Source organism: Cyrtonyx montezumae, unplaced genomic scaffold (genome assembly GCF_038088225.1).
Source record: "Cyrtonyx montezumae isolate F1298 unplaced genomic scaffold, pur_monq_1.0 scaffold_6, whole genome shotgun sequence".
NCBI lineage: Eukaryota > Metazoa > Chordata > Aves > Galliformes > Odontophoridae > Cyrtonyx > Cyrtonyx montezumae.
Genome location: NW_027072067.1, coordinates 6780229 through 6798682, shown reverse-complemented (window position 1 = coordinate 6798682; position 18454 = coordinate 6780229). Strand labels below are relative to the sequence as shown.

The window sequence follows — 18454 nt, the reverse complement described above, 5'->3', positions numbered from 1 at the left end:
AAATATGGATTACTTCAGTTTTTTGGATGCACAGTCCCCAAAACACCCCCCTCCTTGGGAAAGATAAAGCTAAATCTGATGAGTCTCCTTGGTAATTTCAAGTGCTTCAGATCTGACCTTGTACTTCCCCAAAACATTCATAGGCTGGACACTGGCCTGCATAAGCTCCAGCACATTCAAACCACGATGAACAGTTGAACACAAGCTGAACAAGGCAGGTGGAAGGACGCACAGACAGGAGGAATACAACACATGGCAAGGACATGTATATGACAAGGCATACAGAGGTAACTGGCACTGAAAAGCTTTGCAGGGGCCAGCGCCCACCTGAGCTCAGGTAGTAAATATAAAGGATCCAGACAAAACAGACAGTCCTGAGACAGAGATCAATTTCTTAGTAAGGCTTTGAGTGTGTTTTTTGGTGTTTTTTTTTTTAAGTGCTTTTCTTAAATTATCATAAAAGATAGGCTAGCATTACTTAAACAGTTGTGTTCCTTCATTCCAGTACAAAATACACATATGCAAACCTGTGATCAGATAAGATACAGTTTTAGAGTTTGTATTAAAAATACTTTCATCCAAATGATAAATATTTTAAAATAAGCATTTACAAAAATAAATGGTCCATTCCCATAAGGAAGGACATATATAGCTGAAAGTCTGAATACATCTTGAGGCAACACAATTATTGATGAAGCTAGTTAATAAAATCTTTGGTATGAGTATAGTACTTAATATTTATGCACCGTTGTCTTCCCTTGGCAGATACACTGTACAGATGTCTAAGCGAAGAGGCAGCTTTTCCTTAATTTCTTGAGATGTCTTCCAAATACACCATACAAATATTTCTAACATGTCTTCCTATGATAATAGGAGAAAAGCCCAAGATTCTCCTGGATCTTCCTATGACTTTTGCATCTAAAACAGAAAAGAAGATGGGAGGAAAGAGAACACAAACACAGTTGAATTTCATTTTAGCTAGTGAGCAGCATCTGCAAAAACCAGAAGTCAATACAAAAATTACTCCAGAGGAAAGCCTGTTTCCTTCGATATTGCATGCATCAGCTGCCAAGATGGGATAACAATGAATACCAGCACTACAATTTCAGACACACCAACAGGAGGTTACTGAGATAGGGCTGGGGGCAGCTCTGCACCCGAGCACGGCCTAGAACAAAAGACTTGGAGAGCTTGGAAGTTATGGGAAGTTGTCTGTTTCATTTTCTGAAAATGCTTGTAGAAAAACCAGTGAAGGAAGACAAAGGCAGCTAAGGAAGCACAAGGGTTAGCCTCAGAAGTCTAATTGTTCCCTTTCAGTCTTAAACCTAGTCTCCAGGGCAAGTCCCACTGAGAGACTCAGGTCTGGGAATGGAAGATCACACAGCCCAGATTCACAGCACCCCAGACACCATGAGCTGGGCCTACAGATCAGGGGCAGCAGCCTACAGCTCCTGGAAAAACGTCAACAGCAACACCCAGCTGTGACTGCTGTAAGCAGGGAATGAGGACCAGATGGCACCAATCCAACATGAAGTTGGAGTTCTGCTCCCCATCTACCACGTGAAGACTGATACTTCCTGCATTGCAGAGGCACAAAAGGATCCCTCTGAACCAGCTGCCTGCTCTCACTGGGGCTGGCTCACTGGAGTCAATCCAGGAGCACAGACTAACACCTTTCTGCTAAGAGTCACTCTCCCTCTGGGAGAGCAGCAGGCAAAACTGGGAAACGGAGCAGGTACCTGCCCCATGAAGCAGAAGCTCCCAGTGGGCAGAGACAGCAAACACCCAGTGCAGGAGGGTGACCACTGCAGCTGCTCAGGCAAAGTGACTGCAGAGTCCCAGCTCTGCAGACGGTTGTGGCTCCCCAGAGGTGTGGGGCCAGCAGGTTTGGGCCTGCCTTCTGTGTCCAGCTTGTGGCTGCTGGGAACCATGACCCATTGCCATAGCAACAGGAGCTCACATGATGTCTGTCTTTAAAAAGAGACCCTATTTGTGGCATCCTCTGCCGACATACAATCAATTATTTATACCTTGGCATACGTCTGAAGTGCAGTTTGTATCCTAACCTCATTAATGAATGATGACACCTTGACCCACTCTATTAAGTAAGCCATGCTAGATAATGAAGCGCACTGCTCTCCCCAGTGATATGCTGCAATCAACACACCAGGGTAGGTTACCTGAGTTACAGCAATACCAAAATAAGGCAAATCCTGCTGCCGCACTGAAACAGGCGAGGAAAAACACCGGGCCTAGAGGAAATGGAAAAGGGAACCCATTAAGACAAGCAGAGCAGTGAAAGTTTATCTCGGCTCATAAATCATCAATTGCTGTTAATATGCATAACTAAGTGTATTCAAATGAGGTTAACACATTCACAATTATGTATGTGCTGTAGCTAACATACTATGAAGAACATTAACTATACTGTAATTAGTTTTTATTACAGTTGCTTTGACACCACTCATTGTTCATCTCTGTTCACCTGTGTTCTAGGAAATGGAAGCAAGAGCCTTCTTAGATGTTTTCTTAGCCTAAAACTTCGTGCAAAGAAACCATTTAAATACTACAACAAAATAGTAACCAAATCACTGGGACATAACCCACACAGTGCAGTGTCTTACTCCACAGCTTGTCTCTGTTGGGTCAAGGTAGGGCCCACGGGGAAGGAGTATCATAGAAATACACCACAAGATACTCCAACCCCCTACAAACAAGTTTTGAGGGTTTTGCTTGTTCCCTTTTCTTGCCTTTTGCCTAGCAATGAATTTGTTGCACACTCTGAATCCTTTTGCTCCGCTGGCAACTTTCTGTACAAAGTATGCAGGATCAGGCCCTGCAAAAGTAACAAATGCCAGAGAAGGAGAACAGAGCTAATGCCAGAAGCCCAGGCACTGCCAGGCACCAGCTCTGTTGCCTTCTTTTCATCTAGCACACAGGACTCACTTGATTCCTTTAGCTTTACGTCTCATTTATTCCAATAGCATTTGTGCACACTTCCATATAAAATAGAGCAGTAAAGGACTGTGTGTGATTACATATATATATACAGACGTTCCACAAATGACACTTTCATGACAAAAAGCAGATGTTCTTGTTCCTGTTTACAATTCTGAAATGCAGCACCTCACACATATCTCAAAGTCTCACTGGAAACACTGCTTTAATGTGTCTGCCTGGAATTACACACAGCTTAATGCTGATGATCAGTATTGATGTTCGATGGAACCTTTCTAATCCATAAACTAAAACCACAACGACTTATATCTACCTCTTTATCATCTAATATTCTATTTGTATTTATGACTTTGCTATGAATACAACTACATTTAAACTGCACCTGTCAATTCAAGGAAGAATGTCCACCAGATGAACGAGTCAGTGGAGCCAACCACATGAGTATATTCAAAGAAATAAGCACCCAAACCAAACTACACACTGAGTTAAAATGCATCACTGTCCTTCAGTTTCAGCCTTCTCTGAGGGCAGAAACCAACACAGAAACATTTTATATAAGGCTTTTTTAATCTCTCATCATCAAATGGAAATTTTTAAATAAAGCATCAACTAAAAGCTAAATGAGAAAGAGGTCTTGATGAATTTCAAAAAAAAAAAACCCTTCATCCTTCTTTCAGTTTCTTTTGCTCCTCAATTCCTTTTCAAAATATCTTTCAGCAAATAAAATATTTACCTCCCTATAATCTGAGCATTGAGAAAAGGAAGAGGAAGAAAGCCTAACGTTTTTCTACAGAAAATATATTTCATCCTTGCTCATCTTCTGTCTTTGTTTTCAAAGGATTTGTTCTCAAATTGAAAGCTTAAAAAGAAAAGTAAAAAAAGTTGAAAGCTGTAAAAAAAAAAAAAACAATGATGGCCTTGTGCAAAAATCACAGCAGAAGCATGATAGCCTTTACGACACAAGCACTGGAGAAATCATAGCAAATGAACAGCTTAGCGAGAACAACACAAGCAAAAATACCACTGTAAATATTGATTAAACTCATCTCTTGAGTTTCCTGGCACTGGCTTCCTGAGCAGCTCAGAAAGCTTCCCTCCATTCATTCCACTTAGATGGTGACAGTAAAGACACTGTAAAACAAACTATGTTACATGAAATGCAAATTACATAAAATAAATTGCATCATAATCTGAAAAGCCGTTCCGTAAAGTGACACTGTTTGCATTTATTTACCCCTGTCATTTAGCACACATCTCTCCTTGTCAGTGTCTATCTCTGCAGAATCTGTGGTTTCTAGAAATAAAAGCAACACATCAGAAGTTAGTATTCAGCTGAAGCAAACACAGACATGATCAGCACATGCAAAACACATTTCCAAAAAATACCTCTTTTTGACATGAAATACTAGCCCCTCCAAAAGTAAATCATTGCTCCAGTTACATCTGGATGTATATCAGTCACAAGTTAAGCACGCAGTCATTCGAATGCACCATAAACAGCTGTAAGTTGCAGCAGTACCTCCGAACTGATTAAGCCCTACCCGCAGGAGGAACATTGCATACAGCAGTGCCTGGATTCACACACGAAGGACACCGACTGAAAATCCCTGGCACTCTTGAGTACTTTGGAGCAGACTGCTTCCCAAGTGAGGAAAGCAGGAAGTACTCCTATAATGCCAGAAACTTTTAGCGTAGCACATACAAAATACTTGTGAGCCAAGGCATGCGCTAATCTGAGAACAACCTTCTGATTTATTGTATCACCACCCTTTCTGTTCTACAGTAAATCTCTGGGCATGAGTGTATCTGGCAGATGGAGCCCTCAGAACAAACTGCTTGGCACCCATTACTTATCCCAGTTCTGCTCTTGGCTAAATACACATACAAACTCTTTTGAAACCCGGAGGGACTACGTACCAACATTTGGCACAAGTAATTTTTGCCTCTAGATGAGTCTTTTCTGCAAACTCAAGCAGAAAAGGAGGTTGACCCCAAGACTTCTAAGAGTTAGCAGCAGTGAAGCCATGAAGCTGAAAATACAAGAATTCAGAAGGCAGCAGTACTGCTAGGTCTCTTCCTTTATTTAGAGACCAGCCATGAAGGTGTGCTCCAAGCTAACCTTCTGCACTTGTAAGACAAAGGAATAACCACAAAACAGCCTTTGGAAGCGCTTGAGACAGGACAGGCATTTAGGCTCACCCTTAGCCATGCCAGGATGGGTGAGAGGACACTCAGTAAGCTGCTGTGGACTAAGTAGCATCTGTGCTTCACTATAGCAGGCCCAGCCTGGTTCTCCTCCCATTTCTGCGTGTCTCCCATCCCCAGGGTGGGACAGCACAGCACTCCTGCACAGCAGCACTGCAACCACTTGGCTGCACACTTGGGAGCCACTGAATGAGAAAGAATTGCTGCAGAGCCCCACGGTGCACTCTGAGCCAAAGGCAGTCACACGCAGCCTGCACCTTTTGAGGGATGTCCTCTCCAGGTAATCTAGCACACAATTCCTCACACTTCCAGCTCTGCACTTCTGTCAAGCCACCATTGGGTAGAGCTGAGCGGATCCCTTATCTTTCTAGTTCATGTCAGCTTTGAGAGAAATAAAAGCGTCCTCCGAGTCGCATGGAAAACCCATTTGGCTTCAGCAGCTCCAGCAGGGTGCGTGCCATGTGCCTTCCCCACCCTCTAGTGGGAATTCGGAGTCATTGCTGAACACCTCACTTGCAATATTGTATTCGAGGCAAAGAAACTTTGCTCTTGTGCAAATTTTGAAGGTTCTGTTTGTTCTTCAAATAAGATAAAAATCTTTGACGGGTTCTCCTTTCAGTGTAGAAAATATTTTTCACGAGCACAGTTGCATGTAACCTATGGCAGAATTTTGTCTAGGCCACAGTTCACCAGCATCCTCAAAACACTTCTTCCAGGTGCTTATAAGCCTGCTTGCTTCAGTTTGTCCTTGTCTCAGCATCGGCACAACCTCCAACAAAGCCTTTATGGGCGTAGATGACCTCAGGCACAGCTTTGCTACTTCCAGCATCCAGCTAACTTCTCTATGGGAAGGATAGGAAGGACTTGGCTAACATCTACATAGAAGTTGACCCATTTTCAGAAATGGCTTGTAGAATTTGAGAGCTATTGAATATTAACAGAATTTAAACCATCAATATACTCTTAAAATTACATTCTTAGTTGCTGTTAATTACTAAAGACTGTCACCCAATCAGTTTGGCAGAAAAACCTGAGGTTCTTCACTTCTCCCTCAGGTGAAAGTGATGGATCCACAACTATTTGATTCAGGAGCCTGTTCCTTCTAAGGGCATGACATCTGCAAGGTGAACAGCAAGTTACAAACGTGCTTAAAAGCTGCCATGAGGCTGAATCCATATGTCTTTCCCTGCTCAAGAGGGTTTGTGCCTGGGATTTGGAAACCTGTGGCAACTTGGCAAACTGTCCGTGCAGGTAGTGAAATGGTGGTGCCTTCCAGCTGTTTTCTGTTTATGCCAGACAGACACTTTTCTTTCAACGTGAAAGGCAAAATACAGCTAGGTGATGTTGCGCATTAAAGAGTCATTACAATTTTGCATATTTTTGTATATATATTTTTTTTAATTAGTATTCCAGAGTCTAGAAATAAAAGACAAATTTTTGTTTGCTTCTGTTGGTGGTGGGGGGTTTTGTTTTGCTTGTTTGTTTTTAAAACCTACTGACTTGTGGTCTGAATCTAACTGGAGCTTGACCCACATTGCTAAAATTTTCCCTTGGCACATAACTGGGTTTCTAATAACTAGAAATCGATAGTCCAGTGAAGCATTGGAGCTGTTAGATCATTTATGATGATCTATAATACAGCCCCTTTGCAGCCTCATTAACTTGAGCACAGAGCTTTTCCTCAAGCTGCTCAAGTCATTTCAGTGTGCTGGAAGCCTGGACATATGTCCCATCCATTTGGAACATGGCTCTTTGTCTCCAGTGCACGAGGTGGGGGGAGAAAGTTAAACCAACACGTAGTAAGTCAGGCTTGGTACTTTTCTTTAGGGAAATGAGCTCCTTTGTAGTACACAGTCAAACTTGTATGTATGTATGTACTTCAAAAGGATTGAGGCCCAAACATGTACATGTTTTTGGTGGGCGATTTTATGGACATGAGTCAGGCACATCAGCTGCACAAAACAAATCCTAAGTGATTCATGTCACAGTTCAGCATCCCAAGGACCTATGAACAAAGCATGATTTAACACCTTCAACTAGACACGACTGGATAACCTATGGGTTGAGGGAGAGGCAAGATTCCCAGCCATTGGGTTTTTGAGCTTAACAAATCTGAGGTTGTCTCATTGTAATGTTCTTATTTGCTACCAGTCAGAATAAGCATACTGAAAATAAAAAAGCCAGGAGGGGCCAACTACTATAGAAAGAAACTGTCCTTCATGTGAGTTATACTGCTATATTACACGAAGAACTTACGCTGCTTCAAAGGCACAGCCTCATATTTCAAGGCTATCAAAGAATTATAGACAGTCTACACAAGCCAACAAATAACAAGAACTGTGCAGTCAAACCCACATATGGGAATAAATAAATAGTCATTTAAATAATCTGAGCAGAACAAGTGAAATGAGGTTTCATAACTCACTGACGAGGAAATACACAACTCAGTCAACTTACAAATCAACTTACTCAAGATTTTCCTGCTTGGCAGCTCATCATACAACTGTTCAGCATTGATCTGTAGGGCCCTGTAAAATTCCTGACAGTGTCTCTCTCCTTTCTTTTGAAGGTGCTTTATCAGATCTGAGAGCCTGGTATGGAGTGATGCCTTTGGATTCCTGAACTGTAAGAGAAAAGCACTCATCAGAAAAGAGATTACAACAGCTAGAGAACAATTTTATATTATTTTATAGTATGCTAGAGAATTGAGCCCATTTTATATTTCTTTAAACAATAGGCCGGAAAATTAAGGGAACCTATGCATACATTGCATGGGACACTTCAATACGCTGAGCTCAACCTGGACAGCACCACTTGGTGGTGAGCACATTTTCTCTGCCTTTCTTCTTCCCTGCACACCCCCCCCCCCCCCAGGAAAATGACAGCTACTCCACAATTGATGTTTCTTCCCATTCAATTCAACACTTGGTTTCACTACACTTCAACTACAATTTGCTTCTGACAGCAAACAGAAAATATGAACAAATACCATATGAAATGTTAACATTCTCAGGCTTTCTCTTAGTTGCCTAGCAGTGATCATCTCAAAAGGTATTTTATACTGACTGTATTAGTCACAATATTGCAGTGTTCATCATCCCAAGACTACACATTTGATTACTTCCAGCACTGCTGCATACCCAGTGCAGCATTTATGAATTCACATTACTCAGGCACCACGGCAATCAGCTGCAGAAGAAGGATCTTTTTTCTGTAGTCTAGAACATGATGAATACTGTAAGACTTTACAAAGAGAATGAAAATGTGCACCTTACCCACATCAAACTGATCCCCGAGTATTTGGAGAGTGACCAAAACCATTCTCAGCAAAGCATTAGATTTCATACCAGTGCAGCAGATAAAATTTGCAGTACATTTAGTTAGGATCAATTATTCTCTAGGGGGACAGGAATGCAATGTATCTGATACAACACCTTATTCTGACAAAATTCTCCCAAGGTCAAACAGATACAGGGGGATGGTAAGCTTCCAAACTTTCCACAGAGTCGACAGAAATTTCCCTGGACTTATACGAGAGCAGTTCATTTCTGTCCTCTAAGCGTAGAGATAAAGAATTTTTTTGTATTTACTTTGAAGCTCTTGAGCAAATGAGGCCTTCCTCCACATGCTGCTGTATTACTAACCTCATCCATTTCTCAGCTCTCACACTTCTAGAGGGAGAAGGGATCAGTGGGGTGAAGCAACAACTCAGCACACGCGTACCAGATCCAGCCTTTGAGCTGCTACCTACAGAAAGGAGGTGGTCTTACCTGAAGAGTTAAGGGCAGTATTTTCTCAACACAGAGGCACAATGTGAAGAGACATTTATTAATCCCAAAGGCACTGAAATACTACCTTATGGTCTGCTAATATCAGCTCAATCAAAGATGAGAAAGAACAGCCAAGGAGAAGTGGAAGACTGTAAGCTTTTCTAATTACGCAGGCAAAAAAGTCATTAGATAGCTTGCAGAAAGGCAACAGATTATTCAGAGATGGAGTAAAATTAATTAAATTACCTTTTCTGCTTCTGTGTTGGTAAGAATTTGGGGGTAAACTCGGTTCAGCTGAAGAATAATTTTATCGACCACTTGCTCATTCAGTCGGCTATTGCTTGTAAGAAAATACATGTCGTGTTGCAGCCGGTGACAATACGACTGATCTAGAGATGAAAGAATACAAAGAATAAGCCACAGTAAGTACTTAGCAAATCATTTATAAATTGTGTAAATTTCACTTTCACAAGAGTGGTTAAATACCTAGAATACAGTAATGACCACCACCTCACTTTGGAAAGCTGAACTGCAGCACGGCCACGTGCTTTCAGAGATCCATCCATTCAAAATCACAGGTACCCAAATCCCTGGCAGTCAACAGAGCTACTCTCTCTTTCCTAAGGAAGCTTCTAAACTACTTGAATGTTAAGCACTGATGGATCCCTCAAATACATTGACGGTAACCATCCAGTCCTAAAGTGAAGTCATTGAAGGCTTTCTACCATTTATAAGTACAAAATCAGATTGTAGAGTTTAAAAATAAGATTTTATTAAAAAAAAAAAAGATGGAAATGCATGTCATAGTGTAATGTTCTCTCTTATAGGGAATGGTGAAAGGACATAGGTTTGCCTTCGAGACCACATGTGACTGCTAACTGTACATAGCACAAGGCCAATCTTTGCCTGCTGCTGAGGACCTGATGACAGCAGGGCAGGGCTGGTGTCACAGGATGGGAGGCAGGGAAGCTGTGCACAACAGGCTGAAAGTGGCATCAGTGTCACCCAACCACCAAGAGTTAGCACTGCCTTTTGTCTAACAGGAGAATTCAGTGACTTGCCCAGCGTAAATGGCCCAGACTGAAACGAAACAGAGCATTAGGAATAGATGCCTGCTAAAGCACCATGGAAGCGTACAAAGAAGGCAATCTTCCCTTCCACTTCAACTGGGAGAGGGGAGAACAAGCACTCAAAAACAGTACATTTGTACCATGACAGTAAACTCAAATTCACATATCTCTAAAACACCTTTTGTTCATTAACCTGGACATCTGCAGATACATGAATCAAGACTTGCTGTCATTTTGGACATAGCTTCCAGTTTGACAGCAATGTAGTTCACCTCTTCTTAGATGACAGCTTTTCCTACAGCTATTAGTGTGGTGCCACTATGAAATTAGAGACACAAACAGGTCCAGGCAGGTTCAGTGGGTTACTGAGCTCTTATCAGGCTTAGAAACAGAACCATCTGACAATGTCTGAAATAAGCATCAAAACATCCAACCTGCATGAGAGCGCTCCACCAGCCCCACTGGTCACCAGCCCTGGAAGTATGCACATCACACCTCATCAGCACAAACCCCTCCATCCAAACTGGACAGAATAAAAACACAGTACCTTCCCCATACCTAAAGCACATGCATGGGTTTTATGGTATTTTGGCAACCAGAAAACAGGCCATCATCAGCTGTCTATGCCCTGTGACTTAGAGAAGATAAACACAAGAATGAAGGAAAAAAAGCCAGAAAACAAATGTGTGAGGCACTGCACCTGTGCAAAACCCTTGCCCTTTCTATATCACGACTGTTTATTTTGTTATATCCTTCCTTCTTCTGCACATCTGTAGCCCTAGCTGCACTTACAGGAAAGGGTTCAAGAAAATCTCCCGTTGTGTTCATTGTGAAGTGACAACTTCTCCACAGTCAAAGTTGCTCCCACTCAAATAAAGGCATGTGGCTATTGATACTGCACAGAGCTGCAATTCCACAAGCACAAAAGTACTTCAGTTCCATTCTTTCTTTGCTTACAGACACGTATTATTCTCATGTGTTTCTAATTTCTGCCTTTTTACGGCTGCCTCTCAAGGCAGCTTCACAGAGTGCTGTCAGAAACATAGTGCACTATTTGCTCTGCAGCTTCTTTTTGCTGCAACAAGTTCAGCATTATCTGACTCAGGGCTGAGATAAAGCTCCTCTTCAAACCTGCTCACCTGGACACATTACAGACTGAGCTGAGGACCAGGACACATTGTTAGGACACTGGGCTCTGCCAAGTTGTCTGTCGATGCTAACACATTTTGGGGAGTGAAGTGCACCTTCCCCCGCTTCCTACTCCACTTCAGTTGCATGATCCAGAGAGACTCTGAATGTCACAAACAACTCCATTCTTTTTGCAGGCTTACAAAAATCATGTGTTAAATCAAGGTCTAACAAGCTAGCAAAGCAATTTAACTTCAAACAACACCTTGACATTCAAACCACAAACCACAGCAAGTACCAAAAGCACAGCAAGGTCCCGACAGACTGAATGTATCTTAGATTGTAAAATAACAGCAGCCCTGATGTGTCATCTCTGCTTCCCACACGTCTCATTCTGCCTCATCATCACTAACTCCACACAGGCAGCACGTGGAAATCTATCAGCAGCAGTTACAGCAGTGAAGCTAATTGTGAGCAGCTGGAGAGCACTTTAAAGCTGACATTCTTTTCTAAGCAGTAAGGAATTCGGTGTGTCCTCATGGCACATCTGTACACATTCACTGAATCATTACTGGTCTTATCAAGGGCTTTTTGCTGCCATCTGAAACCCACAAGCTCACACACTGCAGATTGCATTACACGGTATACGCTTCACCGAGATTTTTTGGGTGGCTCCATTTTCCTCTGATCTAAGCCAAAACACTCAAGGAGAGAGTGAGTCAATGCCCCCTGAGGACACTGCTACCTGTGCCATCCAAGGACATGCCTCAGGCCTGGCTCTGGCATCTGAGTGATGCTGCCCAGCCCCATGGGATGCTCCATTCTCTGCGTCCTGCAAAGACACTTCACCCACCTGTACCACTGCCTCCCCAGGTTACTTCACTTTGAGAGGAGGGACTGGGCACAAGGTTTAAAACTTTCTGCTGAGATGTTATCAAGCTCAACACCACCAGAGCAAAAACAACCCCCAGCACTTCTGCCACCTCTTCTGAACCCTGACAGCTCTCCTCCAACTTGAGAAGTCTTTGCTCAAAGCACAGGAACACTGGTGGCGTTCAAGCTTCTGGTAAACCAGGGAAGAGAGGACGTGATGCTAGTGGCTGCAATGCAGCACCCTGCTCAGGGCTGATAAGGATATCTGGAAGGCACACGTGAATTTCAGACTCCCACATGCTGCTCCACAGCCTTGCTTGCCCCAGCCAACCCATCCCCACCAGTGCCACCAGCAGTGGGATGTCCCAGGGACACTGGGCCCTGGTCGGGGCAGCTGCCTCAAAGAGATGACAGCTACAAAGAGGAAAATTCAAAATCTCTATGCTATGACAGCTCTGTTTTTAAGCAAAAGCCATACCAGAACTGCAAGGACCATCACTCTCTTGGCTAGCACTTGCCTGAGCAGCAGCACTGATTGGGGCCTCGGCCACACGTGCAGCTGCACAACCCACAGGAGGGAGCAGGCGCCAGTGAGGGGGCAGCCAGCCCACAGCAGGGGTTGAACTGGATGGCTTTAAGGTCCCTGCCAACCCAAGATATCCTGTGACATGCCTCTGCTCCTCCTTCCAGAGGGCTAGACTGGCTTTCCCCCAGCCTGGGCCCAGGGCCTGAAGGCAGCCTGAAGTCAGGCAGGTGGGCATCCCAGTGAACAACCATACTGATATTTGCTCAAGGACTTGTGATACTCTTCCTTACACCACAGTATCTTTATTATCACGTTGACCTCTGGTTGTTTCCCCTTAAAAGCCTGCTTCCTTCAATTTACCAAGCAGACAGAGAAGATAAAGCAGATAAAATTCTAACACAACAAACAAAACGCCAATACACCTCTTTCTTATCACGCACACCATTTGTAAATATCACTTCTAGAAAAACTCCAGTTGCATCTGCTGAGCAATGCAAGCACAAGTTGCAGCTTCCTGCAGAAACACGCAGTGATTTTCATAAACATCACAAAGGTGAGCTGATAATTAAAATCTTAAGGCATGTGCACACATCTGTGCAAACTCCCATTGCATCTCAGCAAAACGTTAGCTTCCACACTCATTTAGTCACTGGCTTTCCCCCTTCAGTAGCCCAAGAAAGGGGCGTAGATGACTTAAGAGGAAATCTTAGGAGCGATGGGTCTGCTCCCCAGGGCTGGAAGTGCTCGCCAGCAGCTCGGGCTTACGCAGCACAGCCACATCCCGAATGGCAGCCGCAGCCCGGCGCCCGGTGACTCACGGGCTGTGACTCACGGATGAAAGCCAGCTCTGAAGCTGCGGCTGCTGGGGTGGCCCCAGCCTGGGGGGATCCCGAGTTTACAAAACAACGGCGTTGAGAAACACGCGACGGCAGGTGAGCGGCTGCACGCCAACGGAGCGCACCGTGCGCTGAGCCCTGACACGGAGCCAGGCAGCGACCAAGAAAAAGAATAAATAAATACAAAGAAAAATCCGAAAAACACAAACAGACGCGCAGGCACCGGCAGCAGAGCGCCCAGAGCCCGCCCGGCACCTGAGCGGCGGCCCCGAAGCGCGGCTCCCGCAGCCCTCCCCGCTCCCGCACTCACCGAGCATAGCGGCCCGGCCCGGGGCTGCAGCCCTTCCTGCTGCCGAGCGTGGCGGGGCCGCCCCAGGGCCGGGCAGGACCGCCCCGTCCCGTCCCATCCCGTCCCGTCCCGCCCCTGCTGCTCTGGGGCTGTGCAGGGGGCTCAGCGCTGCGGGAAACGCAGCAGGAATTGACGCTCGCCAGCTATGAGGTTTGTAACGATTAATTGCGGAATTAGCAAGGGCGCGATTTGCTTTTCCACCAGTGGTTTAACTGTTCAGAGCCCGGATGTCACTTCTTCACGAGGAAGCACAGGATCTGATTTGAAGCTCGCGTGAGCACAACATTCCGTAAACGTTTCATTAGCCGTTGAGGTGTGGAGGCAGTGTGCTGTGCCTGGCTACAAACCGTGCAGAGGAGCAAGGCTGAACCTTGGCTTTGCAAATTATGATAAAGAAATACGTTATTTATTACTACAGATTGTTGTTGTTTTTTAAATGAAAAATCTGATTTTTTTTTTTGCAACATATGGGAAAAGCCTCCTCCTTTATATGGCAAAGGTACCCAACCAGCTGTGATAGCGACTTGCACCAAGCACAGCTGCTCCCAGCACCCCCAGCAAAGCCTGGGATAGCTCTGATGAGAGCCTGTTTCACATCCCTACTGGTGCACTGCAGCAGTGGGACGGCACGCTGCTGTTACAGCCATGTCACAGAGCTCCAGCACTCCCCTGGCACCAGCACCTCAAGGGCAGAAGTGGAAACACTCCAGCGTGGCACAGAGCAGAGCCTCCCACATAAATACTGAGCATGGGAAGAAGAGCTACCAGGAGAGCTGCAGCACGCACTGACCAGTTATTTTTGTCCCCTCAGCTCCGATGATGATATGGGAACTGGGGGTTAAATATAACTCCTGCTCACACCCATGGCACGCATGCCATTGAGCCTCCCCTGCACAGCACGGTGCAGGAGGGGATGTGGCCGCATCCCACACACACAGCACTGCGCTGGGGCCTTGGCAGCACTGCCCACTGCATCCCGTTCTGCGGTCATCGCACCACGGGATGGTGAGGGTCGGAAGGGACCTTAAAGGCCACCACCCAGCCACAAGCCAAGGCCAGTGGCACTCGGCGCAGGGCTGCACCCCGCCCGCAGGACCAGCAGCAGCGATGGGCCGGTACAGCCAGCCCCACAAATCCCTGCGCTCTGGGGTCAGATCCCACCTGTCTGCAGAGCACCTGACGGCAGCGGCCGCTTCCGAAGCACGGGGACCTCGGGAGCTCAGCTCAGCTCCTGCGCAGTCCACCCCGAGCCGTTCCCGCACGGAGAGCGGCCGTGCATTTCCTGCTGGCCGATCCCAAAGCCACGTCTGTTTCCTCCCGCTCCTTCCCAACCCGTTTATTTATGGAGCTATTTTATTTGCTAAACGGCAGCCCCAGCACGCGGTGTTTTCTTATTTATCTGTTAATTGTTACACCGCAATCCGACTCCTTCTTTTCCCACGGCCGAAAAGGAGAGGATCTCCGGCGGAACAAACCGAAGCCCGGCTTTAACAAAGCCCCGCGCTTAAGGAAACGCGAGGAGACGCGCTGCTCTCCCTCCGCCGAGCAGAAGCCCCACAACCCGCGGCTTCGCCCCGCAACCCTCGAGCAGCTGCCCCGCAACCCTCGAGCAGCTGCCCCGCAGCCCCGGCTCGGCTCCGCACGCCGGTCCCGCACTCACGGCTCCGGTAGAGCATGGCCCATGGGCGGGCGGCCCCGCTCTCTCCTTGCGCCGAGGTCAGGGCGGCCCTAAAAGTGAAAGGAAAAGCCGTGGGGGGGAGCTGCCGAGCCGAGCCGAGCCGAGCCGAGCCGCCGCCGCCTGCGGGCTGGCTGCTTTGGCTTTCTTTTTTTCCCTCTCTCGCTTTTTGGCTTTGCCACAAGTCTCGGCTCTTCGCTCCCCTGCCCTGCCCGGCCCGACTTAGCGGATCGTCACAGAGCCTACAGAAGCTGCTGCACTGCTTGTGCAAAGGGTAACAAACAGCCTCACATAGGTCATGAGACCACGTGGCTCAATATCCAATCCCTTTTATAATTACATGTATACAATTTATATTGGAGTAAAATACTCGACCCACTGTGCTCTGGTCTATTTTTATTTTTTATTGTTTGTTTGTTTGTTTCCTTAAGAACCTCAAAGCACTGAGTTGCCCAGTGGGGCAGTGATGCCCCGTCCCTGCAGACACCCAAGGTCAGGCTGCACATGCTCTGAGCACCTGATGGAGCTGTGGGTGTCCCCGTTCACTGCAGGGCAGTGGGACCACACGGCCTTCAGAGGTGCCTTCCAACTCAAACGATTCTGTGATGACTCAACCATTAGTAAATTCTTTGAAGGTAGGAAGAAAATAAGGCCGTTTGGGTATCCGCCCCTTAAAACAGGTGTATAAATAAACAGCTGACAGAGCTGTGAAACTGAGATGGAGCAGAGTGGTGAGCACAGCCCCTGCCCGCACTGTGCTCACGCAGCAGTCACCACCTGAGCCTGGCCCGGGGACCAGAGGGGCACTGTACAGTCATGGGTTTATGAGCAATGGGTGCAGTGCCAGCAGCACAGCACCTCGCATGAGGACACTGCCACGAGCATGGCCGTAGGACTGTGACCTTGAGCGCACAGACAGCCTGAACACAGATGTGCTAAAGTGCCAGGGGCCCAGGAACAAGCTGCTCGGCTCTGCCCATGTCAGATGAACTTTCATTCCCTGATTGCTGCTCTGCCAGAAGTTTCATGTTTCCCCCTCTGCAGTGCATTACCAACGGCCAGCAGGAGAGGAGGCTGCTCATGAAACATCCTGTCATGAGAAGGGCTGGGAACTGCAGCATTCCCATCAGCTGATGTGTTCTGGTTGCAGTGAAAATAGCCATAGTTAGTGGTCGAGTGACTGCATGAGAGCCTTTCAATACTGCCTCTGTAAAGCAGCCTTCTTTGTAACAGCCCTTAAAATATCAGCAAGAAAGGTCACCTCTCCCTGTTACTGAAGGATGGGGTGGCCCAGGTTCCTTGTATCACACAGAGATATGCAGAGGAATCTCAGAAGCTGGCTGGCATGCTGCTGATCGTTATGCTCGGTCCTTTTAAGCAGAGGATTCAATTACATCTACCATTCAAATGAAGTTAAGAAGTTGCACTGTGTGACGTTGTGGATGCAAAAAGAAACAAACAAACAAACAACAAAAAAAAACCCACAAAAAAACTGAGCAAGCACTTTTGATCTGGTATTAAGTTTTAGCAGGTTCACTAGTTCCTGGGCTTCCAAGTCCTCACTGATGACGAGGATGTCTGGGCACATCTGCAGGAGGACTGTGCCTCCTTCCCACCCCAACTCAACCCTACACAGTCCCCAGCCCCCAGGCTGATCCAAAGAGTGGGTGCCCAGCTGAATGCTGGCATTTCCAGTGCCCATGTGGAAAGCTTAATGAAAGCAACATTCACCCTGGGGCAGCTCTCTGGTGTCCATCCATGCATCCTTGTTCCACTGCTCCAAACATATCCTTCCCCTTTTCTCAGCCATAGCAGGCACCTCAGGGCCACACATACACTGACAGGTAGGCTGGCAGCAGGATCCCTGCAGGAGGGGCTGTGCCAGGGGTGGGCTGCAGGGCTCCATCCAGCACGTCATAGGCACTGAGCACTCCCAGCATGGCATTCTCTTTCATTTGCTTCAAACGAGTGGATTTTCATTTAAAAGGATGTCAGCATCAGAAGCTTTCCTACAGCAAAGAGTGCATCAGTTGGCTTAAAAAAAACCATTCCCTCTCTGGTTTTTAGCATAAGATCTTAAAGACTGTCTTTTTGTTTTCTGCAAGCAGTCAAAGCTGAAGAGGAGAGCAGTGTAGTGGCCCAGCAGAGCTGCCTGCTCCAGCAGAGTGGCCCTAAAGCCCAGGGCAGGGAGAACAAATGAGGAGTGCTCTGACAAACACCGCCAGCAGGCTTTTCATCGGCAAGGAATTATCCTATCATCCTTCAATGTGCTGTGATTCACTTCTGAGCACCTCTGCAGAGAGGGGGCTGCCTTGTGCTTGTGTGTGTAGTTTGGGGTGTTTCAGCTGTCCCATAAAATGCAAAGAGAAATGCAGTTCCTTTGGAGAAGAAATGGGAACCCGAGCATGAGATCACTGGCTGCCAAGCATGTATGGGTTAACTATTAAGTTTATTAAAACATGTGTACTTTAGTGTCTATTTCAGGTTCTCAGCTGCTTTCATCTCCCTGCACAGCACTCCTTTTCCTCCTAACAATAAATAATGTTTATGTGAGCAATAAAACCAACTCCAGGGGGTGCAGCCGTCATAAACAGAGCACAGACCCAGAGGGAACAGAGCCACAAATCTCATGAAAGACAGTATGGGTGTTGTTTCCTATCTTGTTGTAACTGTGCTGCCTCTTGGGTTAGGTGCCTCAGTAAATGACAGTGACCAGTGCCCTGCACAGAGGCACTGAACGTACCCACCTGCACTGCTGTTTCCCATGGCCTTCTGCCCCAGCTGATTCTTCAAGCACATGCCCTGTGCTCTTTGTGGCTATCAGAAGCACCTTTCCAATGCCACTACTTGTGGTTCTCAACTCCCCACTGATTAAAACCCTTTCGCACCTTCCCCAACCTTTGTCCTTCACAATTCCCTGAAGCTGCAGCAACGACAGTTCAAATTCTGCTCCACTAACTCCTTGGTACTTTTAATTCCATCGCAGAATCAGATTTACCTGAACACCTGTGACCTTCTCACCTTACTCCAGGCTGCAGTGTCAGTGCTGTGTGCAAACTCACTG

At 46.3% G+C, this 18454-nt stretch overlaps 1 protein-coding gene across 3 annotated transcripts; it reads right to left on the bottom strand.

Annotated features, from left to right (window-relative positions):
- Positions 1-14: 14 nt before the first annotated feature.
- CARD19 (caspase recruitment domain family member 19) lies at positions 15-15465 on the bottom strand. Of its 3 annotated transcripts, none has more exons than XM_065749824.1 (6): positions 15376-15465; positions 9180-9322; positions 7633-7786; positions 4193-4252; positions 2181-2252; positions 15-918 (listed from the first exon to the last, which is right to left on the bottom strand). In XM_065749824.1, exons 1-6 carry the CDS (start codon positions 15389-15391, stop codon positions 806-808), a joined length of 558 nt encoding a protein of 185 aa, XP_065605896.1. In that variant the 5' UTR covers positions 15392-15465; the 3' UTR covers positions 15-805. The 3 variants fall into 3 exon arrangements, with proteins under 3 accessions (XP_065605896.1, XP_065605897.1, XP_065605898.1); XM_065749825.1 differs by lacking the exon at positions 15376-15465 and adding an exon at positions 13677-13737; XM_065749826.1 differs by lacking the exon at positions 4193-4252.
- Between the last annotated feature and the right edge of the window lie 2989 nt (positions 15466-18454).

Excerpts from the sequence above, each read along its gene's own strand:
- CARD19 (XM_065749824.1), bottom strand. Across the intron at positions 4,253-7,632 it reads GCCAAGCAGGAAAATCTTGA|AAACCACAGATTCTGCAGAG; the intron begins GTAAGTTGATTT and ends TTTTATTTCTAG. Across the intron at positions 2,253-4,192 it reads ATGTGTGCTAAATGACAGGG|GCCCGGTGTTTTTCCTCGCC; the intron begins GTAAATAAATGC and ends CATTTCCTCTAG.